This window comes from Helicoverpa armigera, chromosome 12, assembly GCF_030705265.1.
Source record: "Helicoverpa armigera isolate CAAS_96S chromosome 12, ASM3070526v1, whole genome shotgun sequence".
Taxonomy (NCBI): Eukaryota; Metazoa; Arthropoda; class Insecta; order Lepidoptera; family Noctuidae; genus Helicoverpa; species Helicoverpa armigera.
In genome coordinates this window covers 2,216,977-2,241,374 of record NC_087131.1, presented here as the reverse complement: position 1 = coordinate 2,241,374, position 24,398 = coordinate 2,216,977, and the positions used below count along the sequence as shown (strand labels likewise).

The 24,398-nt window shown below is 37.7% G+C and overlaps 2 protein-coding genes across 5 annotated transcripts; both read right to left on the bottom strand.

Moving 5' to 3' along the window:
• Positions 1-73: 73 nt before the first annotated feature.
• On the bottom strand, positions 74-23,145 carry LOC110378016 (uncharacterized). Of its 4 annotated transcripts, XM_021337085.3 has the most exons (26): positions 22,929-23,145; positions 16,090-16,272; positions 14,982-15,122; positions 14,714-14,746; positions 13,346-13,528; positions 12,821-12,964; positions 12,429-12,611; positions 12,216-12,347; positions 11,811-12,125; positions 11,319-11,633; positions 10,676-10,990; positions 10,185-10,373; positions 9,636-9,776; positions 9,017-9,337; positions 8,533-8,715; positions 5,246-5,377; positions 4,838-5,161; positions 4,518-4,706; positions 4,278-4,415; positions 3,964-4,065; positions 3,287-3,601; positions 3,044-3,200; positions 2,799-2,965; positions 2,394-2,720; positions 2,064-2,243; positions 74-1,901 (listed from the first exon to the last, which is right to left on the bottom strand). In XM_021337085.3, exons 1-26 carry the CDS (start codon positions 23,092-23,094, stop codon positions 1,714-1,716), a joined length of 5,163 nt encoding a protein of 1,720 aa, XP_021192760.1. In that variant the 5' UTR covers positions 23,095-23,145; the 3' UTR covers positions 74-1,713. The 4 variants fall into 4 exon arrangements, with proteins under 4 accessions (XP_021192760.1, XP_021192763.1, XP_021192764.1 ...); XM_021337088.3 differs by lacking the exon at positions 3,964-4,065 and having other exon boundaries at positions 3,287-3,616; XM_021337089.3 differs by lacking the exon at positions 3,964-4,065.
• Positions 5,561-8,307, bottom strand: LOC135117660 (protein PFC0760c-like). Its single transcript, XM_064037284.1, has 2 exons — positions 7,151-8,307; positions 5,561-6,882 (listed from the first exon to the last, which is right to left on the bottom strand). Exons 1-2 carry the CDS (start codon positions 8,112-8,114, stop codon positions 6,611-6,613), a joined length of 1,236 nt encoding a protein of 411 aa, XP_063893354.1. The 5' UTR covers positions 8,115-8,307; the 3' UTR covers positions 5,561-6,610.
• Positions 23,146-24,398: the final 1,253 nt, after the last annotated feature.

Sequence of the window (24,398 nt, the reverse complement as noted above, 5' to 3'; positions counted from 1 at the left end):
CTTACCCAAGTTATCTACGTACAGTTGGCTAAACATTACTAGGATTTTCAATTCCAAATGAATAAAACCAATATTATTTTACTATTTTTATTTATTTTATATATTTACATTTTATATACAACGTTAACATTAACGAATGCGCATGTCTTAGCGCACGACTCATTTGAGCATTATTTTTTTATTTACTCGGCTATGAACACACAAAATTACGACAATGACGGACATCAAACACAAATACTTGAATCAATAAAAAATTGTTTGAATCGCACAAAACATTCGTTGAATTGCACAAAAGATTGATTGAATTGTACAAAAGATTGGTTGAATTGCACAAAAGATTGGTTGAATTGCACAAAAGATTGGTTGATTTGCACAAGAGATTGGTTGAATTGCACAAAAGATTGGTTGAATTGCACAAAAGATTGGTTGCATTGCACAAAAGATTGGTTGAATTGCTCAAAAGATTGTGTGAATCGCACAAAACATTGGTTGAATTGAAGAAAAGATTGGTTAAATCGCACAAAAGATTGGTTGAAACGCAGGTTATGTGTTGAAGTCGTCATTAAGTTTATCTTTCAAACATTTGTGCGTTCATAGCGAAAATAGTCCTTACGTTTCATGAATGAAGGTATCATTATAATTATACACAATAATATACAATACGAGCGGGAATGATACAGAGTATATCGGGCATGTTACTACGTTACTTTATAATACATTGATGTTGGTGAAGTAGGGATGGAAAATAGATTTGAAAATTATTTAAAAATATGACCGGGGTGTAATTATGGCTTGTGGTTTGTTCAAAGGAGAACATTTAAAATGGTATCGATGAAAAAGAGAAAATGTAAAAAATAATGTCGATAAACTACACAACCATCAACGATTTGACAATAAATATAAAATATCTAAACATCGGTGAAACTAATTTGGCACAACAATAAAATACAAAATGTAAGTAATAAATAAACTAATGAAGTATCGTAGTATCATGCGGGCGTCAGTCCAGCTCCCGCCCATTGGACAGTCACTCGAAAAAAATGAGCTCTAAAACAAAATCACCGACTAAACAACTATAAAATTTTCATTGTTACATAAACTTTGAACACCAATTTACGAGGCAGTTTAAACACACGACGACATTTTATCACCGAATTATTTTTAACGACAACTTTGCTACACTCAAGTCTTAATAAAAATTCCAAAAATAATATACGATTTTTATTGAACAGTGAACATTGTTCGAGAGCTCAGAAAACTCAAACACAAACTTAACAAAGGCTCAACGAAACCTAAAAGGCTAAAGACATTAAGTAACAAGAAGACATTATCGGTGAAATTCATTGTATCATAAACACGGATTGGATAATGGAAAACATCTCACACAAATATCCATTCAGATTTCTACCGAGAATACAGTCTTTACGAAACGGTCGTACTTCAAAATGCCTTTGAACAAGAAAATGAAGGTCACCACCAAACCGATCATGTAAAAAAAAAACTTTATTTTGTTTCTATCCAGTGTTTTCGTCGTCCACTAAAAATGTCTATAAAAGTTTGATCCCAAGAACGTAAACGTCTAAGCTGATCCTTAGTCCATGTTTGGAGAGCGTATCGGTGGATGGCCAAGGACTAAAGTGATCAAGTGTCGAAGTCGGTTGGATGAGGCTCGAGGCCTGAAAGTCACAAAAAATTAACGAAGAGTAGCGCGGCTCACGCCTGCTTCGGATGCGGCGCGGGGGCGGGCGGCGCCGGCTTGAAGCACTGCAGCAAGAACGCCGTGTACATCACGAATGCTATTGACAGCGCTATCAGAGCGTACATGAAGATGTTCAGCTCTGGCTGTCGGAATCTGTTCTTTCGGAGCCACTCGAGCACTTCGTCTTCGGACATGAGGTCTCCTGGAAATGTCATTATAATGAAGCGATATGTTAAAATACCAGAATGAAAAACAACCTAGAGATTACATTAAAGGATATCTCTAAAGGATTTAGGAGTCTTAAGAGGGATTTCGGAAAATATGGTAATTTTAGGACCTGTAGATTTAAGTTTCATGGTCTTACCTCTGTATATGCTAGGGAATCTCTTCCTGAAGTACACGATAGCCGGCAGCTTGGTGACTCCCCACTTGCGAGCGTACCGCGGGTCTTGCATCTTCACGAATGTTATGTCCAAATTGTCAGTCTCGCTGTCAATGTTCTCCAATTTGTCTAATACCGCACGGCTTTCTGTTGATTTCTCATCTAAAATCACCACATATAACTAAAGATTCATAAAGCTCATTATGTACCCATTGAAGATGAAGACATAAAAGCAAGGCCTAAAGTTTTAAAAGGTTGATCAAAGTGTGCCTATTAGTGGTGCTAGAGATATCGAAGCTTATATTTACTTACAGAAATAAACAGCCAAGAATTCGTTCTCCTCCAACAATTTGTCCAACATCTTACGGTTCACCTCCTCAATTTCGTTTTTGATCTCAAAGACGTCCTGAGATGTCAACCATTGCAAGATCCTGTCCACTTGATGGAGATCACCGTCGTATAGCATGGGTATTTGCTTGCGGAAGTATACTAAAGAAGGTATATTGACGATGTTGTAAGTAGCAGCGGCTTCAGCACTGGCGATCTTGACAAAATCTATACCAAACTGATCAACTTCGCCGTCTATTTGTTCGAGAGATTCCAAAATTTCTTCACATTCTGCACAGTCTTCGTCATCATCTGAAAGGAAAATGTGAGTGTAAAACCCATGTTTTTTCTATCTGTATATTTCATGTCTTTATCTAACTTTATACTTACAGAAAAAGACAACCAACAGATGCGATTCGTAAAGTAATCTCTCTAACATTCTATCGTTGACAGACTCGATTTCATCAGCCAATTCCCTGTTGTCATCATCAATGAGCCACTCGAGAATAGACTCTTCATTTTGTAAATCACCTTCAAATAGAAGTGGATTTCCGTTCCTGAAAATGGTACATTATATATCAGCATCTTATACATTCATTATCATTATTTATTTCAAGGAAAGTACATTTATGTACCTGAAATACACCATAGCTGGGAAAGTCTTGATTGAATATCTTTTAGCGAGTTGTGGGTCTTGAATCTTTACCATGTGGATACCGTAGACATCGCATTCATCGTCAATACTTTCCAATCCTTCTAGAATATGGTCGCATATGTGGCAGTTCAGCTTGTCTAGTGAAATTAAAAATGTTTTAGTATTTGTATCTCTTATGATAATTTCATAAAACTTTATTATTTTTGGAGTAAATTATACTTACAGAAGTATACAGCTAAATACTGTGTTTCTTCGACCATCTTCTCCAACATTACTCTCGTAATAAGTTCAATACGATCCTCAGTTTTCTGAGTAATTAACCATTGCAGTACTTCCTCTTCTTCAGCTAAAGATCCCTCATATACATTTGGTACATTATTCTCAAAGTACACCAGTACTGGGAAATCTGTTACTCCATAAGATTCAGCAATCGAATAGTCCTGAGTTTTAACGAATTTAATTTCATGTCTGTCGCAGTCATCATCGATATTCTCCAATTCTTCCAATATCCCGGCGCATTGTTCGCAGTCGAGACTATCTGTAACATCCCGATCTGATGCCAATTAAAGTGTAATACCATTTTGTGAGCAAACCTCATTGGATGGACAAACTGTATCGTACTATGGGTAGTTTACTGTGCTGCTACAAAAACCAAAACCAAAATGTCGGACTAAATACTTGTGGAACACAATTTAGAGGCGAACGTGGACGGAACAATTCACAGTTGGCATAAGTGGGAACAGGGACTAATCTACTTACTCATCAGACCTTAACTACCTATACTGATGCGATCATGCTACATGCAGCAAAAGTAATGGCTACAAAGACAGTCAATAAAAAAGTTTGCGATTGCAAGGGAACGAGTTGCCAATGGACATGGTTCTAAGGAGATAAGAGTACCCTCTGGATCTTGTCCCTCATCCTCCTCGTGTTCTACAACTTTCTTTTTTGATGCCTTTTTCTGCAGTTTCGAATTGCACATTTCACATAACGTTTTGTTCCCTAATAAAAAGCAAGATAGATTAATAAAAAGATACACAACAACGTTAATTTTATGTACAGTATCGGCTGCATTTTCTTCTTAATCTTCTTCGTTCTTCTTAAACAATAAGTAATATATTAGAGTGTGAATTTTGTATTTTAAAGTATAAATTAGTTGTGTAAGTGTGTGTGCAGTATAGAAGTGTATATCCCCACCCAGGCATGCAACTTACAGAAGTAAACGGCAAGTGATCCGGATTCTTCTATCAAGTCTAGAAGATCTTGACCTTCAAGGGCCTCTATGACATCACCAGCTGGGTTTTTCTGTGTTAATAACCAACTTAGAAGTTGTTGTTCATCGTACAAGTCTCCTGCAAAATTAACATGGCTATAGTCACAATCCTCTTATGTTAAAATTTCCATTAATCCATTGTCAGCCGATATCAGCTTTAAGTCTATGTAATTTTCATTACCGGCATAAATAACAGGATCCTTAGAGCCCATCTTGAAGAACAACACAGCAGGCAGAGCAAACACTCCAAACTCCTTAGCCATCTGTCTGTCATCTATCTTCACGAAGTTAATACCAGAGTCATCAGCATCGTCATCTATGTGCTCAATCTCTGCCAGCACTTTAGGGCACTGTTTGCAGTCATTACTGTCTAAAACATGTGTTATGTGCAATACAATTGGATTTGTAAGTATCAGTTTTTAAAAGAACATTCTAGACTAAGAATAACTTAAATCAGTTTTCATTAAAATCATATCTACATCAATTAAAAAGAAAACTCACAAAAGAATACCGCTACGTAGTCTGAAGTCTGCCTTATCTTCTGAAACATTTTTCTGTTGACTTTCTCAATGTGATCTGTCAATTCCATATTCTCAGGGTTGGTCAACCAATCTAATATTTCCTCTTCATCATCGATATCTCCATCGTAGTTGATAGCTTTAGTTTTCCTAAAGTATGTGATTCCTGGTGGATTGCGGAATCCATATTTCTTTGCCATTAACCTATCGTGACATTTAACTATTTTGATTCCATATTCTGCTGCTTCGTCATCTATAAGTTCCACATGTCGAAGTACTTTTGGACTATTTGGATCTTCTTCTTTGTCTGAAATATAATACTCACATGAATGCTATCTAGATCTTGGCAACATTATTATGTGTTTAGTTACATATGTAAGGAGATACTTACAGAAAACAACTGCCAGAAATTCCTTAGTCTCGATATACTTGAACAGTTGGTCTCTATCAATTTCCTCTATACTTTCATCTTCCTTCTGCTTGACCATCCAATCCAACACCTCAGATTCGTCCAAAAGGTCCCCTAAAATAGTTTTAAGTTTTACTTCACGCTGAAAACCCTATGAACTAATTAAATATTTTAAAGAAACCACATCCATTTTATATTTTGGGAAACTCACCAGTAAATTCCAATAATTGGCATGCGCGGATACAACTACGGCAATACCATGCTGACATCATTCGTGTGTGAAATGAGTAATGACAGTTTTGGTTTATTAGAAAAAATGTATTTATTTAACAAAAAAGTAGTTTCAGCGCCGACTCAACAATTCAACGTAACAAATAAATAAATTAAACATTCATGCGAATTTTCTGCCAAACTATACAACTTACATATCGACATATTGTCATACAACGCCAGCACTGTTCGACCGGAAGGCTTTAGACGACTCTAGCCACAACATTTATCTTCAACGAAAGCAATGGTTAACAGATAGCCTACCAACCTATGCAAGGCAGTGATCGATCGTGACAGAAACGTCCAATGCGGTCCGATCCCTATCGGTTACTGAACAAAATGATAAATGAGTATAATTATTGCACTGATATCCGGCACTGCGCTTATGAAAATTAATAATCAAGTAATTCATTAGTTTAATGTTGATACAAAATTAAGAACTATAGTTTTTATGTCTATAAGTAATAAAAGTAATATTTTTATCAAATGTAGCATTACAAAATAATGAGATTCCATGAAGACTAGAAAACTATATGAACATGAAATCCTTACAACATTATAAGTCTTTCAAGATGTCACGGCAAAATACAATGAGAAATGCCTTGCGTAGTTATTGTTACGTCTCGATTAACATTTAATTTCTAAATATTGGAATCAATTTACAATGAAATATAACGATTTGTACACCTGCTTACAATGTCTCTAGACATCCCAATATTTAGTCCGCACATGATCTCGAATTGACAGTAAAGCACATTTGGTAGGATGTAGTAAAGAGTGGGCAGTATCCACACGGCAGGCAGACAGCTACGGACGGTGGGGATACTCCCTTGTGCAACGTGTTACGACATTCAACCCTGTTAGGTGCTAGCAGGGATCAAGGGACACGAGGTTATTCAAAAGCTAGCAATGTTAATAGCCATGACAGAGATGCAACGTTAGACAATCTATTAGCGAGGTGGATCAGAATCTGAGGGCCAGTAACGATAACATTCGTGTCCACTTGATGCCTTGCACCCGCTACTTGCGCTCATATCCGAGGATATCAGAGCAAGATACTTCTAACATTAACATAATTTACCACCACCAAATATTATTGTCAGACTCGATTAAACCTTTTTTCCCTTTGGTCGGTTTGTCTGGCTTGGCGAGGGCCTTGTTTTTGCCCTTGGGCGGCTTGTCGGGTTTCTGTGGCGGCTGCTTGTCGAGTTTCTTCGGCACCTTGGTCGGCGTGGCCTTCGCTACTTTGGTCGGACTCTGAACTTTAGTGGGACAGCACTGGTAGGGTTCGTAAGTCATTTTTGGGACGGCCGGTTTCGCCCCCAATCCAATGTAGAAACAGCGATCGCCTGCAGTCAGTAAAAATCTCGTTTACAACCCGTATATATACGGTAATACAATAAACGGTTAACTGCGTTAATACTGTGCAATTGTAAACGTTGCGCCAATAGTAAAGCGCTATTTCTAATGATAATGTTAGTAAGTATAAGATTTGAAAACATTTATTGGTCATTAAGCGGTCGCGAATGACTGCAGGCGATAGCTAGAGAGAGGATCCCATGCGGGCACGTCGACCATGCAGATGTGATGGGCCGCGGGGATATGCTACTCAATTACCTGAAAACATTCGTTTTATTCTACCGAATATACTATCTTCATCGCTATCATCATCATCATCATCATCATCATCATCATCATCATCATCATCATCATCATCATCGTCGTCGTCGTCATCAACTTGCTTGAGACGACTGACTTTACCTATTTTAGAGCGAGCCCGAGATTTGATTTCTTCTTCATCATCATCATCATCGTCGTCATCATCATCGTCATCATCATCATCATCATCATCATCGTCATCATCATCATCATCATCATCATCGTCGTCGTCATCGTCGTCATCATCGTCATCATCATCGTCGTCGTCGTCATCATCATCATCATCGTCGTCGTCATCATCATCATCGTCGTCGTCATCGTCGTCATCATCGTCATCATCATCGTCATTGTCATCGTCATTGTCATCGTCATCGTCGTCAACCTCAACCGAACGTTTGCTAGGATTTTTACCAGGGTAACGAATTTTTAGTTTACCAACTTTCTTCCAAGTAGCATCTTCACTCGGGTTTTTAAATTTTAGTATACTTTTGATTGCCGCTAATTTTGCGTTGTCCGCTTCGTCATCATCATCTTCATCGTCGTCGTCGTCATCATCATCATCGTCGTCGTCGTCGTCATCATCATCGTCGTCATCATCATCGTCATCATCATCATCATCGTCGTCGTCATCGTCATCATCATCATCGACGTCACCGTCATCATCATCATCATCATCATCATCCTCCTTGGAACTCACTTCGCTCTGCTGTCGACGTTTCTTATCGACAGTTCCTGGAAATCTTATTTTCGAAGCTCCCATAGTTTTCACTTGCGCAGGCTTCACATTTTTCGGGGTATTTCTCTTTAATGCGTCTACATTATCACCTTTTGTGAACCCCGATGATTTTTTATCACCATCTGCATTGGCCTTCGATTTAATATTAGCTTTATTATGTCGGTGGCTATCTTCACCTGCAGGCATTAGTAACTGTCATGCAAAATGACATAGCTCAAACATCCAGCATTTTAGGCGTAAAGTAGTAACACTGTTTCATAGAGAGATATATCAAGAATGATGTCATGCACGTAATATTTTTTGGTATCATAATACTTTAGATATTTTTAACATTAAACAAAACCCCTCGACCTTAAACAGATATAACATTAGAAACGTTTATTATATGGATGTGGATTCTTACTTTTTTGATCTACAAGCCACTGCAGAACCTTATTTTCGTTCTTTAAATCACCTATAAACAGGATAAAAGTTGTTAGATTTACATAATTATACATACAGATTCTATCATCAGTACACGAGAATATAATCACAATCGCCAATATAGAGGATTTATGTACATAGATTTATATAATTTAGCAAACATAGGGAAGGATTCACTTACCATCGTACATGATAGGAACACCTGTTTCGTAGTAAACGAGAGCTGGGAAGCTGAAAATACCGATATCCGACGCCAGCTTAGAGTCCTTGGACTTTACGAACTGAATGCCGTGCTTGTCTGTGTCGTCATCAATGGTCTCCAACTCCTCAAGGATATCGTCACAAGTGTCACAGTCTTCGCTGTCTGTAACAAACAAACATAATTTTAAAGTCTTTGGCATTTCGACAGAAACAGTCACACCATAACATCGACAGTTAACAAATTTTGTGGAGAAATGGACAGTAATATGTGGTTTGCGAACCATTCCGTAAGCCATTACACGAATAGAAGACTTTAAACTGGTATTCAGTTGGGCAATTGCCAAACCACGTAATATTTAAAATGATTTACAACGTTTAATTTTAATAACTGAACGGCAATTTCCATAAGAATGTTATGTAATAAAATAAAAATGTCTTTGGTATCTAAAATAAATGTTACTTACAGAAGAAAACGGCTAGATGCTCGACGTCGTTGATAAGATCTTTCAAGGTTTTCCTGTCTACGTTTTCAATGACATCAGGTTGAGAGCTGTGGAGTTCTAGCACCCACTTGAGAATAGCTTCTTCGTGCATCAGATCACCTTCGTAGATGGTCCTGAACTTATGTCTGTAGAAGGCCAAAGCTGGTAAGTCTGAGAGGTCATATTCCTTATCGATGCCGTCGTCAGATGTTTTGACGAAATCAATGTCTTTCTCTTCACATTCGTCGTCAATGTTTTCGAGCTCGCTCAGGATTTTCTGGGACTTCTTGTCACCTTCCTTGTCTGTAATACAAAATTATGGGAGTTTATGAATAACATGCTTCTTGTCAAAATAATATTTTAGATGTAGATTTGAAATAAATATTATAAAAAAACTGATTAAAACTAAAATAGAAATGGACACTCGAGAATCGAAGTGTAAGTGTGTAGTGAACATACCTAATCAAGAGCAAGGCAAATTAAAACTTCACATTTTTCGATGAATGCCTTAAGTTATCAATAATTATACGTATCAAAAGCTTTATCCAAATCTATTTTAATTTATCAATTCCTAAATCCAAATGAAAAAAAATATACTCACAGAAGAACACAACAACGTGGTCGTTTTCTTCTAGAATCTTCTCTAACATCCTGCCGTTGACTTCCTCGATCTTGCCGGGGATCTCCAGGGTGTCTTCATCAGTTAGCCATGCCAGTACCTCATCTTCATCTTCAATATCTCCTGAAATGAGAAATAAGAATATTTTAGAAAAACTCGTTTGCCAAAAATCGTCTATATATAAGTTAGGTGTGCAAAATTGGATGTTGACAAAAGATTGATTCAATGGAAATGTGTATTTATTTAGGTTTTTCTCTTTTAAATAAAGGGTTAGCTAGGTAGCAAAGTAAGTTTTAGCAAAAATTACATTTAATGAATTAAACAGTGGTAAAACAAATGAATGAGGCTTTTCAGATAAAGTTTATGTTAATCGGGAGAAAACCGTCATGCGAGTTTTCCTAGTTTTTATCTGAGCTGGACCGGCTGCTACCAAAAACACAAGTAAACCTTTGGGTAATAGGTAGATAGTATATACAACTATGTATAAAACGATCACTTTATAGAAAAAAACTTTGAACGAAAGTAACTTACCCTTATAAATAAGCGGGTCCTTATTCCTGAAGAACACGAGCGTGGGGAAGGTCTTGATGCCGTACTTCTTGGCAAGCGTAATGTCCTCAGTTGTAACGAATATGATGCCCGTCTCGTCCAGCTCGTCATCAATGTTCTCTAACTCGTCCAAGATGTTGTCACATTCTTCGCCTTCTTCGCAGTTGCCGCCTGGAATTAGGAGTAGAGGATTTTGTTAGATAAAGTTAGACGTACATAAATGTTTTAACTTTTATTCAACCTAACTTCAACTAACAGCTTTTTTCAAGTTAATCAGGGCTCACACTTGCTGGAAATGTTGTTGAAATTAATATATTTGATCGATTTTTTAAGTCAAAATGTTAGGTAGACAGAGATAAACTTTCGCAAGAATAATAGCCTTTTAAAAAAAAAACAATAAGTTCTTCAGAACTATAAACTAATAAACCACCTATTTACAATACAGTTGATAATGATTGGGAAAAAATACTTACTGAAGTAAACGACGACATATTCATGTTCCTCAATAAGATCAGTCAAGATCTCATCGGTAACCTCCTCAATGGTAGCACTGTTCTTCTGTTCGATCAGCCACTCCAACACTTCATCCTCATTCATCAGATCTCCTTCGTATATCGCGGGGATGTTCTCCTCGAAGTACACAAGTGTCGGCAGATGGTCGATACCGTACTCTTTAGCTTCGTTCTCATTGTCCATTCTGACGATGACTATGCCTTCCTTTTCAAGTTCGTCATCAATGTTCTCAAGTTCGTTCAGGATTCTGATGTCTTGTTTGTCGTCTTTGTCATCTGGAATTTAATTTTATGTTTTTTTTAATGTTATGTATCATATTTAGAAGATCTTTTTCTTTGATCCCTACTAAAGTCACAGTTCTCTGTATGCCACATTATTGTATAGAAAGGAAGATTTTCCGGTTTGCGTATCGAATTTCAGAGAGCAAGACAGGAATACTAAGTCATTAAAACGCTATTTTGTTTTGCAATGTTTGTTGAAATTATAGCACCCACACCTCTTAGTCGCTTTACGCCAAAACCCACGCGAGCTACATCATTAAAGTCAAAAATAATACTGACTTAGTCAATACAAATTACATATATACATATAATTGATACTTACAGAAGATCACGGCCAAGTAAGGGGTGCTGACGATAAGTTTGTCCATCATTTCGTCAGTGACTTCAGGGATCTCGCTGTGACGCTTCTGGTGGAGCAGCCATCCCAGCAGCTCTTCTTCCTTCATCAAGTCACCTTCATACACGTGGGGAATACCCCTCTCGAAGAACACCATGGTAGGAATAGTCTCGATACCGTACTCCTTAGCTTCTTTATCATCATCAATCTTGACGAAAGCGATGTCATTCTGGTCACATTCGTCATCAATGTTCTCCAGCTCAGCCAAAATCTTCTGACTCTTCTTTTGGTCCTTGTCGTCTGTAATAAATTCGAAGAACTGTATTTCATTTATATGTCAGTTCTTGATAGTGTTCTGTACTGAATTATGAAATTCCCTATTTTTAGACGTGTGGCAATTTAAAAATCTGGCATTGTTTCAAACGACACAGCCAATGTTAAGGCCGTGCGTATAAAAGTAAAGAAAAAAGTACTTACAGAACAGGACAGCGACGTACTGCATTTTGTCGATGATCAGGTCTAACATTTCATCGGTAATGTCTTCAATCTCGTCGCTTTCACTCTGATGCCTGAGCCAGTCCAAAACCTTCTCCTCCTCTTCCAAGTTACCTTCATAGTAGGTGGGTATGCCCTTCTCAAAGTAAAGCAGAGTAGGGACTTTCTCAATACCGTATTCTTGAGCTTCATCGTCGTTATCAATTTTCACAAACGCAATACCAAGTTGGTCACACTCATCATCAATATTCTCCAGTTCGTTTAGCACCTTTTGTGATTTACGGTCGTTATTATCATCTGTAACATAACATTCAAATGGCATTTACAGTAACGCAGCTCAAGGAGATTTTATGCTTCAGATTTCTGCCAAGAAATGTTTATACTTACAAAATAACACGGCGACAGTTTTGCCGTCTTTGATGAGACGGTCCAACATTTCATCGGTGACATCTTCAATTTCGTCCTTTTCTAATTGGTCGACCAGCCATTCCAGGATTTCTTCTTCATTCTCAAGGTCACCTAGAAAAGAAGAACAACTTTAGCGACCTTAAATAACAAAACAAATGACTACAACATACTTTAAAAATTCGTTAAACTTACCGTCGTAAACATTGGGAATCTGCTTTTCGAAGTAGACGATGGATGGTACGTCATCGATGCCGAATTCTTTAGCCGCCTTAGTGTCGTCGATCTTGACGAACTGAATGCCGTGGCGGTCGCAGTCATCGTCTATCTTCTCGAGCTCAGCTAGGACCGTCATTGACTCGTCGTCGCCGTGGTCGTCTGAAATTGTAAGAAAATTGTGTGATTTTTAACGGGAATTACGAGTTCGTTTTTATCAAATTTGGGCTGGCTTTGAAATAAAGTATTCATTAAGTCTTATAGCTGAGATGATGATGATTCATTAAGTATATCAGGAGTTATAAGTTCGTATGTATTGAAGAACTATGTTTTGTTTAAAATGTTAAAGATAGTAGATATGATTTACTCACAGAAGAGTACGACAAGGTTGTCAACATTCCCAATCAAGGTGTTCAAAGTCTTTGCTGTAACATCTTCAATGATATCCTCTTCATCACCGGTAGATTTGTTGGCAATCAACCATTCCAGTACATCCTCTTCTCTGCTCAGCTCACCTGTAACGCAAACGTAAAAACTCTAAAACAAGATCCCATAACAGTTTATCTAATCCTAAATTAGAAAATAAATAGATCCCGCAAAACGTAAACAAATACATCTTTAATGTAGGATTACCAAAATATTCAAGAACAGGTTTGCTTATTCGTACCTAAATCCTAAAACAGCAATTACCAGTTATTTACTGGCACTTCATGCAGTTTACTACAGTATCAATCCTCAACATACAAATCTGGATAGGTTTATGTTGCTTCCAATGCTAGAATTCCAATTACATCCAAAAGAAAGTGTACATTTGACGTAAACCAGTAACTATCGTCATTAACACCAAGCGTTTCCGCAATACGAGCGTCAGCAAACGTAAAATATGAGTCACAAACCTTCATAGATAATAGGTATCTGATGCCTGTAGTAGACCAGTCTTGGCAAGTCTCCAAGATTGTACTCCTCGGCTAGTTCCTCGTCGTGGATCTTCACGAAACCGATCCCGAGTTGGTCAGCCTCGTCATCAATGTTCTCCAGCTCTTGCAGAGCCTTCGCACATTTCTTACACTCCGGTTTATCTGTAACACGTGGAATCACGCTTTATTTTATGACTCGCCCAAACCTCTCCGTGCCTAATTCATGCCTCGGACGTGAAGCGGTGCAGTTAAGTGCCTAATTGCCTATGAGTTTTGCTGTGTGTTAAATTTTAGTGTGCAATATAAAGCTTGTGTCGTGCAAAATCCTATTAGGTTTATGTGTGGTGGTGCACTTTACTAAATCTTTTATAATTATAACTATTATAAGCAGCGGGGCCTTTTCGAATGTTCACATCTAAATGGATTAATAAGATCATCGTCGTGAAGAAAAACCACTTCAATTAATTGAGCATCCTTGGGGTTTATGTAAAATATCTTGTCACATTGAATATGACACTGATGATGATGTGGACATTAGTTAGTTTCAAAAGTGTATAAATAGGGAGGCAGTGTAAACATCTAAAATTGACGGCAAGCTGTAGACACGGTATGTGTTCTTCCTAAAACATTTAGGTCAAGGTCACCTCAAAATCTTACTTTTGGGAAGTGTTTTGCGTTCTCCACATATAACTTGGCGACATTGTTCAATGGTGTACCTACGCAAATTAGTTTTTTAATAATACCTATTTGAGTGTCGTTACGGGGAGAATGTTCGTCTGACGCTGTAGTCGTGACATGTCGGTCCGTCAATCCGAGCTTGCTGGCGAGACGCAAATAGCCCAGCCGAAATAGCTCGCCTCACGGCCCGATAATGCAAACGCGTTTTTGATTCTAGCTTTCCCTTAGACCAGATATACGAACATCGTCAATAAAGAAACAGTAAGATTCCAGGTAGGCGGTCAATTATTGCGCAGACTTCCACAATTAGAGGAAAGATTAGAGTCTGATTGAATGTAAGTGTTCTTGTAATGTTAAAGTGATGAGAGTACCAATTCGTTAAATTATGACGTTCGAATATAATTTGCCATGTGAGTCATATCGTTTCAATATCTTGTATCGGAGCCAAAAATTTAATTAGCTGTAATCATCATTGATTGTTGACTTAAAGAACGGTTCCTTTATGATGTACACCAATTAAGAATTTCCATATCTTTGACCTGTATAAAATATAAGCGTGAAGCACGTACATGATATAAAAGTACACAAATACTAAACTACTAAGCGAGAAGAGTAACAGCCAAGCTGACATTAGAAGGAGGCATGCCGCCAGCTGAGAATCTTACTTACTGTTTGACGGGCCGCAACTTTTGTGATCAGGACCTACGTCAAAAACACAATCAAAACACACTGCACAATATACAGACGCATGTCTAACTTCCACTAACAATAATGATGTACACGACTGAGAGGAAGATTATCTACTCGACAGGGCTACCTCGATAGAATTTACAGTACCAATTATTGATTACGATGGTTAGTTGAAAAATGGCTCGAATTTATCACAATTGCTAATATACGATGACAAGAACACAGAAGAGAACACTCCAATACTTACAGAAGAGAACGGCTACATAGTCCGTGTCCTCGATGATCTTCCCGAGGATCTTTTGGTTGACTTCTTCTATCCGGTCAGGAAGGTCCATTGCTTCTAAACTCGTCAAGAAATCCAGGACGCTCTCTTCGTCCATGAGATCTCCTAGAATTGTTAAGATTTCACCATACAAATTAGCATCATTGATACCTAGAAATCTAATTTACATAATGATATTAAGACTGAACAAGAGATTTAATTTTTACAATTTCGTTCTAGCTCTCTAGTAGGTAATTAAAGTAGCCTAAATAAATTTGAAGAATGTATAAAATTCTATTTATGCAAAGCATTCGAATACTGGAGATAGGCATGGCTAGCGAGTGGAACTTTACAGAAATAATTTAAGAATTCGTAGATTAAATCACGCTTTATATAAATAGACGAAATCCTGCATGAGAGCCCAGTTATAAAATTAACAATCAAGGGAAGTTGTCTTGAATCACCGTTTATAATTAGTTGAACAATAAAACGTCAGCTACAGCTGAGCTTTGAGAGCTCATTAAATTGTACATTATCATTACGAGTTAGCTATAAAACACGTAATATTGGATGATCTTGGACAACATTTTGACATACGTGAGTGTTTCCAGGTCACTTCAACATAAATTTTAGACGCATTCGACATGTTGAATGAATAGTGGTCCGTATTTTAGGTCACCACAGTCATGGCATACATGAAATATGTCTTGTATACAGAACTGAATATTTTACGAAAATAAATGAGCTCGTTCTTCGGATTGAATTCGAATAAGCATCTGATCTATTTCGTTATTTGTACGACCCAGCGTCTTGTGAAGTATGAAATAAGCTTCTACATTTAAATTGAGTGTTACAAACAACGTTTGCCAATGATCGATAGGGTAATTGTCGAGCTCATGAACTAATCCGATAATTATTATTTTAGTACAATAGCATCTATCGTATTCATCTAGCATTATGTCAATGTGAGTGCTGCTGATAAAAGTTTTATATTTTTTATGGCTGCTTTTAAGGTATCTCCTAGGTTCTCTTAGTACCCTTCCTATGATTGGTATATCTAGTTAATAGTTAAAAGTAATAGTGACGGTCTGACCTTCGTAAATGATCGGTTCCTTCTCACGGAAGTACGTGAGGGCGGGGAATTTCGTGATGCCATACTGTTTGGCGAGCCGCTTGTCGTTGATCTTAACGAAGTCCACTCCAAATGTGTCCGTGTCGTCATCTATCTTTTCCAGTTCTTCTAGCACTTTGTCACACGTTACACAGCTTCTTGCATCTGGTGAAGATATTGTTTTATGTAGGGATTGTACTTAATGATCTTGCTAATTGCTATTCTCTACTATGGAGACAGAGATTCAAGTAGCTATGCACAACTTGAATCTCTCTCTCTCTCTCTCAATAGAAAAAAAATTACGCGTAGGATATTCTAGTTGTACGGATTCTAGAATTTTGTTTGACTCTCTCATTATAACCAACTCATTCCAACCGATGCAAGTCTTTTAACAAAACATCAACAACTAACAACGAATGGTTCTTGATACAATTATACCTAAGACTTCATAAACTCAAAAGTTAAAAGGTCGTATATTAAGTCAGTTGAAAAGCAAGTCCAAGATATATACTTCTATACGCTACTCATGACGATGAATAAAAACCATCGGATTTCGCCAGAACTTCAATTTGTACTTAAATCATTTTTATGACGCCCAAAATATGAAAATAGAATTTTAGGCAAAGATTGGATCAGAAATATCGTGCTCATATATCTGCCATCACATCGAAACTGCTGGAAATGAAAACTCCTATTGCCACAAAGCTAACAAAACTGTAATATCCTATTAAATTTCAGTTTCTATACGACTTTATGTCTCAATCGTTGTAAACAGATTATCTCCAACAACACGTGCTAACTAAATATTTCACGAAAATACCGCATATTATTCTTAGACTAGGAATAATACTAGTGATGACTGATGTAACTAATCGTGTCTCAGATTTGGCTGCGGGAATCAGTTATGTGGCTGCTGATTTAATTTGCTGAAGTCGATAGATGACGGACATGCTGCGAACTAGACAAATAGATAAGCCACAGCTGCTTTGAACAGTTTTGATTGTTCCAAAAATACTATTGAAGCTTAAAATATGTTCAACTCTAAACAATTTTGACATAGGAAATTCCAACGTTTACACTACAACGAAATATTGAAATTGTAATCGATAGAATCGCTTACATTAAAGTAAAATATCAAACTTTACATCTAACAATGTGCTTCTTCACTATTGTCAATACAACAATAATCCAGATTTCCGAAATAAATTTCGTGTTCACGTCATGATTATTCAGCAACGTTATTGAAAACCATTTGGACTACATTCAAGTTCTATGTTTGACAGGTATCTATTGTTCTTTCCTGTGTAGCAGCTTGCGTCCGATGTTGATTTTTTCATGTGTGACGCCATAAACATCATTAACCTTAGCACATGAAAATAAACCAACAAATATAACGAATGAAGAAGTCGCGACTGCTACCGGTTTATATTTACGATGTACTAGTGTACGTTCTGGCCCACATAACGTTCAGTTTGTGGCCGAAGTAGCTTTTAATTTTATAGCTTTTTGCTACTTTTATGTTACCTCAAGAATATGAACAAGTTTTACTAGTATATCAACATGAGCAAATGATTAACCAATAGAAATTGGTCAGCAGTTAGGCGTTCTTCCTCATTAAGACTCTCTGTCTATTTTTGTCTTAATAGATGCAACTGAGCATCTGGTTTATTTAATACTACACTGCCAATATTTGTTCGTTGAAAGTTAATGTTTCAAGCTCTCTGCTTTGGTGTTTCCATGTGCTTTGTGTTCAAAAATAGTAGTAACAGCTATATCAATCTATCTTGTTTGCAATTTGGTGTTCAAACATTCTGCTACAATTTTTGACTTTGTAGTTTTAAATTTAGCTATCATTTTAATTATTTATCAACATGACATATCTTAACACATTTTGTGTCATTTCTCACCCACTCATACATCATACGAGGTTACACACAACACTGTATATCGCACCATACGTCTGTCATTCAATGACATGCGATGTTTTCTTTCGCGTCAAGTATTTTAATTTTAAGGGGCGAGGTCATTGCCATGTATTAGGCACAGTTCCAAGCATGAACAATACACATGCTAACTATGATTAAATAAAAACGCCAGTAATACCTAGTCGCTAGAACCATGAGAATGGCTATCTTAAGATGAGAAATGTTCAGGACCCTTAGAGCAAAGTTCCGCATATGGAAAGTTTATCTTACCACAGTATCACTCTCTGCAAATATGACCTACACGAACATCAGCAACAAATCATCGTCAAATCACCTTGCAACAAACACATCATCGGGTTGACAGTAATTATATAACAACGACATGGCCAGCCTACAGATAGTGCGCTAAAAACTATGAAATATGGCTGCGGAAAATTACTAGTCCGTAGGATGATGCCGACCCGCGTTGTTGGCGAGGAACTAACAATCTTTAAATACGTTGACAACGACCCAAACGGTGAATGGACTGCTTTGGAATCTAATGGGAAACTCCACACTCGACTCATAAGTCAAGTTATTACTAGGCAAATGTACTTATAGGTGTAAAAATCCAAAGCTCCAATTTATAATAAACACAGCTGTTCATCCGTGACCTCACACAACATTATGAATAATAAAATATTGACTCATTAGAAGTGTATGTACAATAATACTAGTGTATCTAATAATAACGCGGCTGAAGCTCTGTTGCAACGATGCGTGAGTATGCAGGACATGCAAAACAATTACAACGCCTTCACACGTGATGAAGAACATACAGAACCTATATTTAGGTGGCAATAAAAGTAAGAATAAAAGCTTTAATCTTTTGGAATGTAACTGGAGATCAGATTGAAGTTTTTAATATGTTCCGAAAATGGTTGACCCTATCGAAAGCCTTACCTAAATCCACACTCATGAACAAACTTTGGAATAAGCCCAAACTAACGCATAGATTCAGTGTCGGAGCTTTGCCATGGGAGAATTGGCTTTGATGCAAAGCCATGAAAAGATTTCATTCAAGAGCTCAAAATTAACTTCAGCATCTGGTAAAAAATAAACATCCGGTCATGCGTAAGTGGGTCATGCCAAAGATTTCATTCCTTATTCTCTAATTTGAGTTCAATTTAGTTTGTTATTCCCTTGTGCTAGAAACAGGATCAACACATTCTTACTTTACACACATCTTCATCAAACAAAAAACCTTCGACTATGAACGCGAATGTTAAGCCCTGTGTAACCGGTATATCTCATGGTGATGCTAACTGATCTTTGACTTCCAGAATGCCTTGCCTAAATTACAAGAAATCATTTCTAATGTAATTTGCGTCATATAAGGTTTTTACTAATACGTGTCGTTGGAGGCGTCTCTCGCCAAACGGATCCCTTGCCCAGACTTAAAATTTTATTCATAACTTTTCATGAAGTTCCACAGTCATAATTTTGCACTCAATTACAGTAAACTTTTTGTTAATCATGAAGCAAATACAAAAACACCAGCCATTCCGAAATGCGAAAATTGAGTCCAACTGCAGTGTTTGTTTATTTCACGGAACATCTTGAACTTATTATCACCATTTGTTCTTATGTGTCATCATTATTTTAAACGTACTCTAGCTGTATTCCATCCAGGTGCACTACAACACTGCATTTATGCTTTACTTACAAACGTGCGTGCAAAATTGATGCTTGAAAATCTTGGCAACTTAGCTGAATGGTTACAAAATACATTTAAGTTTTGTGAACGTCATTAAAATATATTTGATCACAATGATAAAAACCCGGTAAAAACTGGACGAAGTAAAACAAATAAATCTCATTTTGAGAACGATGTCGACGAAAAAACTCTGGTGGAGTCTTCCTTCACCGACAAACAATATGAGAGACTTATGAAGTTATGGACCAGCAGACAGATTCTTAGGTTTCTTCAATTAAATATTTCAAAGATACTAATTTCCGTCCATCAGCAAAGCCGATGTTTTTTATAAATTGCTAAATATTTTAAACAAGAACACATAATCTTTCGCAGTAAAATGATACGATGATTTCAGTTTTCCGGTCTTCTGGAACACGATTTCGTAAAATGATCATTTACGACTTCCAATGGTTTTTCTGTCTATTGTAACTTTGATAAAGCTTTTTATAAGTTTTTATTTGTGAACATATATCAGAATGACGTGAACACCGACCCCGGTCGTGTATTTCAGTTATTTTCAGTATGTTATGATTCATATGGTGAAGCAATAAATGCGTAAGAATTTCTTAATGACGTTGACATATTTAATTGTCTATAACAACATGGTACAGATAGACATACATACGTCTCTCTTGTTCAGCCCCTATCTGAGCTTTTAAATTAAAATTCCTACATGTTGCCAATAATACTAAGTTTTATAATCTCTTATGTTGTTTCACCTGCTGGTCAAAAACATCTAAATATGTCGAAGACAGAACACCTCAATATCATTTGTACAGTTGTTTCTTATGCCTCCAATGACAAATATACGCGACCAATACCGTTCAAAATTGAAGATGGTAAAGTAGATATAGGACCATACACCGCATACACGGAATGTAAAAATAAAGAAAACTAAAGGCGGAAGACAATTTTCTGGATACTTGAGTTTATGCCATTACGGCATGTAATCTCTTGACGTCATTATAAAAGAAAACGGAGACGTCAGTGAAGCCATATCTCTTAGAAGCAAAGTGGGGTACCTTGTTATGCCAAAATGACGATAAGACTGGACGTTTGGCAGTAACAAGACAATATTGGATAGGTTTGGTATGTAGAATGAGGAAGTACGTCAATGAACCACGGCGATCAACGTTAGAAAGCTAGACAGCTTGATGAGTAATATTATTAATTAGCAACTACACTTCAAAGATTAGAATGGTTCATAAAGCAACCATCATGGGATAATTTATTAAAAAAAAACATGTGATAGAGTTAATCGAAAGCCTTTCAAAAGTCCTTTTGATAAATGTGGAGTACCGCAAGGAAATCGAAATACTTTTTCTTCTGACTGCAGTGCAAAGAAGGCACAAATATTTGGCTTAGTTATAGCACGTGTGAGCCCTTTAGCTTATAAATATAAAAATAACTATCACGCCACGTGGTCCGAATTGTGCATCCGAACATATCAAAAACATGATGATAGTATAGTGTAGGTCGTAGGTGATTCCAATTGTATAGAATGTGAATCTGTCTTGGCCACATTTGACCTGATGTTGCTGAGCATAAGGACCTAGATACATAATCCTTGTATTCATTCATCTATATATCCATCTAGAACCTTAATTATTACCCTTCCTAAGTATCTGAAAAATGCAGTTTTACTCAGCAATTTAAAGCTTATACTTTAAGGACTATGATGACGACCATTTCATCAGCTCTCGTTAATTTGCTAGAATTTATGTATTTTTGTATAATACGATTTGAAGCAATTTTCATTAATCCAGGAATTAATGCTAGCATTCTTGATTTTGGAAGTATTCCAATAGAAACAGTTGTACGAGCACATTTTCGTAATTATGTCTTTTCTGTAACACTTACTGGCCGACCAGGGCCTATTTTTATAACACAAAAAACTTTTCATGACGACTTTAACGTTATCAAGGGGCCGTGTCGGTTCGCATTTATTTGATTTTATCTGATGTTGAAATTCTTGTGGCATTTATTGTTCGCACCAGTCAGTGTTCAGGCGTCAGAATTAATATTTTGTATACGTTAATGATTTCCAAATAGTCTACTGATGATTTATTTTAATGTTGCGTTGCTCAGTTGTTTTATTGTTTGATTTATTGATTGCTAATCGTTTGTCTACTCAGTATTATAGCTATCCCTATCCTCATCCTGCTAAGTATTTGTTGCATCTTAAATGTTTTGTTTGTGTTTATGTTTGTTATTCCATCAGTCTACAATTTTTTGGTAGGCTGCTTTCCGTATGACTAACGAGGTTTATTAAAATGAAACTTTTGACAAGCAAGAAATATTTTAACGAGCTCTCAATAAAAACAAGAAGACCAATTTCTCGGTACACCTACATTAGGTAGCTCGGAACAATTTAGTCTCTAAGCCAAGAAACAATCTTGCAACGGTGCCGGCTTCGACAGTGATTTATGACACTTTTTGTGTCTAGACCAGCTACTGCATCCTTCGGATGAGTGAGAGATGCATAGTAGGCATGGCAACGACTACAGATATGTCAAGATAATTAATGAATATCTGACGAATCAGCTTATGGCTACATTTGCTTCCAACTCACACACTCATATGCACACACGCACAGCTTGCACTTTTACGAAACGACCATTGTGAAGAATGTGACGTAGCAACAACCAGATCACATCGACAGTTGGCGACAAAAGAAAATAGTCGGAATGCCGATACCACGTAATGGAAGTCTATTTCAGCGGCAAATGCGGCGGCACACAGTTTTAGCCGAGCTAAGAGCGTAGGCGCCTTGCGACCTTGGCGGAGCCAGCATCGGTGGAACGGTGGAAAATGAGACTCGGTACCATTTTAGGCCGCGCCGACGGCCGCAGCGGTCGGCGGCCGGGTCAAGTTTTATTGTCTCCGCGGCTCGGTTGCATAACTCGCGAATCGCAAGCCGAGCCGCTCGCTTCGAAAATATCATGCGCACAGCCGAAAGCTCGGGTCTGCCGAGGCGGTCTTCCCCTCGGCTCGTCCGAAGATCATTAACTCGACGATAACCCATTTGGACGGGCGCCGTCGCAGACGTTTCGACACGGCGACGACCGCCCCCGCCCTGGCCGGCGGCCAGCTTTCGAAAGCTCGCAAAATTAAACGGAGACGCGCGCCGGTCGGCGGGCAGCGGGCGAGTGGCCACTTACACCAGTACACCGCGACGAAATCCTTGTCTTCCAGCACTCTCTCCAACTGTTTGGCGGTGACCTCCTCGATCTGGGGTTCGTGTTTGCTCGGGGCGGGGGATTTACGCGCGGTCGCGGCGGCGGCGAGCAGCAACACGGCCGCCAGAGCCTTCAGCCACCGAGCCATGGCGAGGACGCGCGCGGACTGACGCCGGCGCGGCCGCCCGCCCTGCGCAAGCGCCGCCCGCCGCGCCGCGCATGCGCGCCCAGCCTACTCCCCGCCGCCCGCGCCGCTGCGCTTTTGTTTACATCGCGACGCAATGCCTCCGGTGTTACGAACGCATAACCTCCACATGTCTCAGATGTAACTTGCAGGTCAACTGTTTTACGATCTAATCAGAACTGGCTGTCAAGTTCCTGTCTTGAATATTTTTATTCATAACGTAGGTGGTAGGTAAGAACCTCTTCTCCTTCTTTGAGATTTCCAACATCAATAGGTATGGTAAAAGTAATAAATATCGTAAATCTAACTCTCCCCTACAGCTACAACCCTACAAAAATTGGCTGAGCCCTACAAGAACCCTACAAATATGAGTTGCGGTAAAGTTCGAAAAATTTGCTTCAACCTAAGAGCGTAAGAGATAAATCCAAAGAATGTGATATTCTCAATATTACCATAGATTTTGAAGAAGTGATTAACGATTTTGCTCATCTTAAATCTAGGAGGGTACCCTTTGCAATCAACATAGAGTTAATCTAAGGATATTGCTATATGCTAAGCGAGTTACTTTTGTAGATTATTTTTTATATATATCCATTTTTTTAATAGTTAGTAACTAAATACAAATAAAAGAACCTTGTTTGTCTATTTTCTTTATATATTATAACTAAATGGTGTTTTCTCAAGGTCGTAGGGGCCCCACGATCCTAATGTGCCCAGGACCTCAAATAGTTTAAAGACGGCCCTGTTTGAACAAATCCTGAAACAAGTTATCTACAGATAACTTGGTAACATTCATTTCGTGAGTGCACAGCCTTGAATCATGGATCACAATAGTATTTTATTCCAACTCAGCATTGAATTTGACTTCCCGCCAAACAGAAAAAAAAGAAAAATTAGAAAAAGATTTAACAACTCCATCTAACGGTGTATGTGCGAATCAATTTTATTCTACTCTTCGACATTTTTGAACGAAAACAATTACCGTTCGAGTCACAGAACATGTCACGCGCTAGTGTAGTAACATGACAATCGATGTCGAATAGTCGATTAAATTGACACTATTTTTTTATAAGTTTAGTAGTATAATTTATTATAAGTTTAGTAGAGTTATTATAAGTTTAGTAGAGGTATTATAAGTTTAGTTAGATTCATTATAGTTTTAGTAAGATTTTTTAGTGTTAACTCAACATATTATAATGATTAATCTTAGTAACTATATTTACGTAAGTTTAGGTTCTAATTATATCTGTACGCTCTACGAGCAGCAC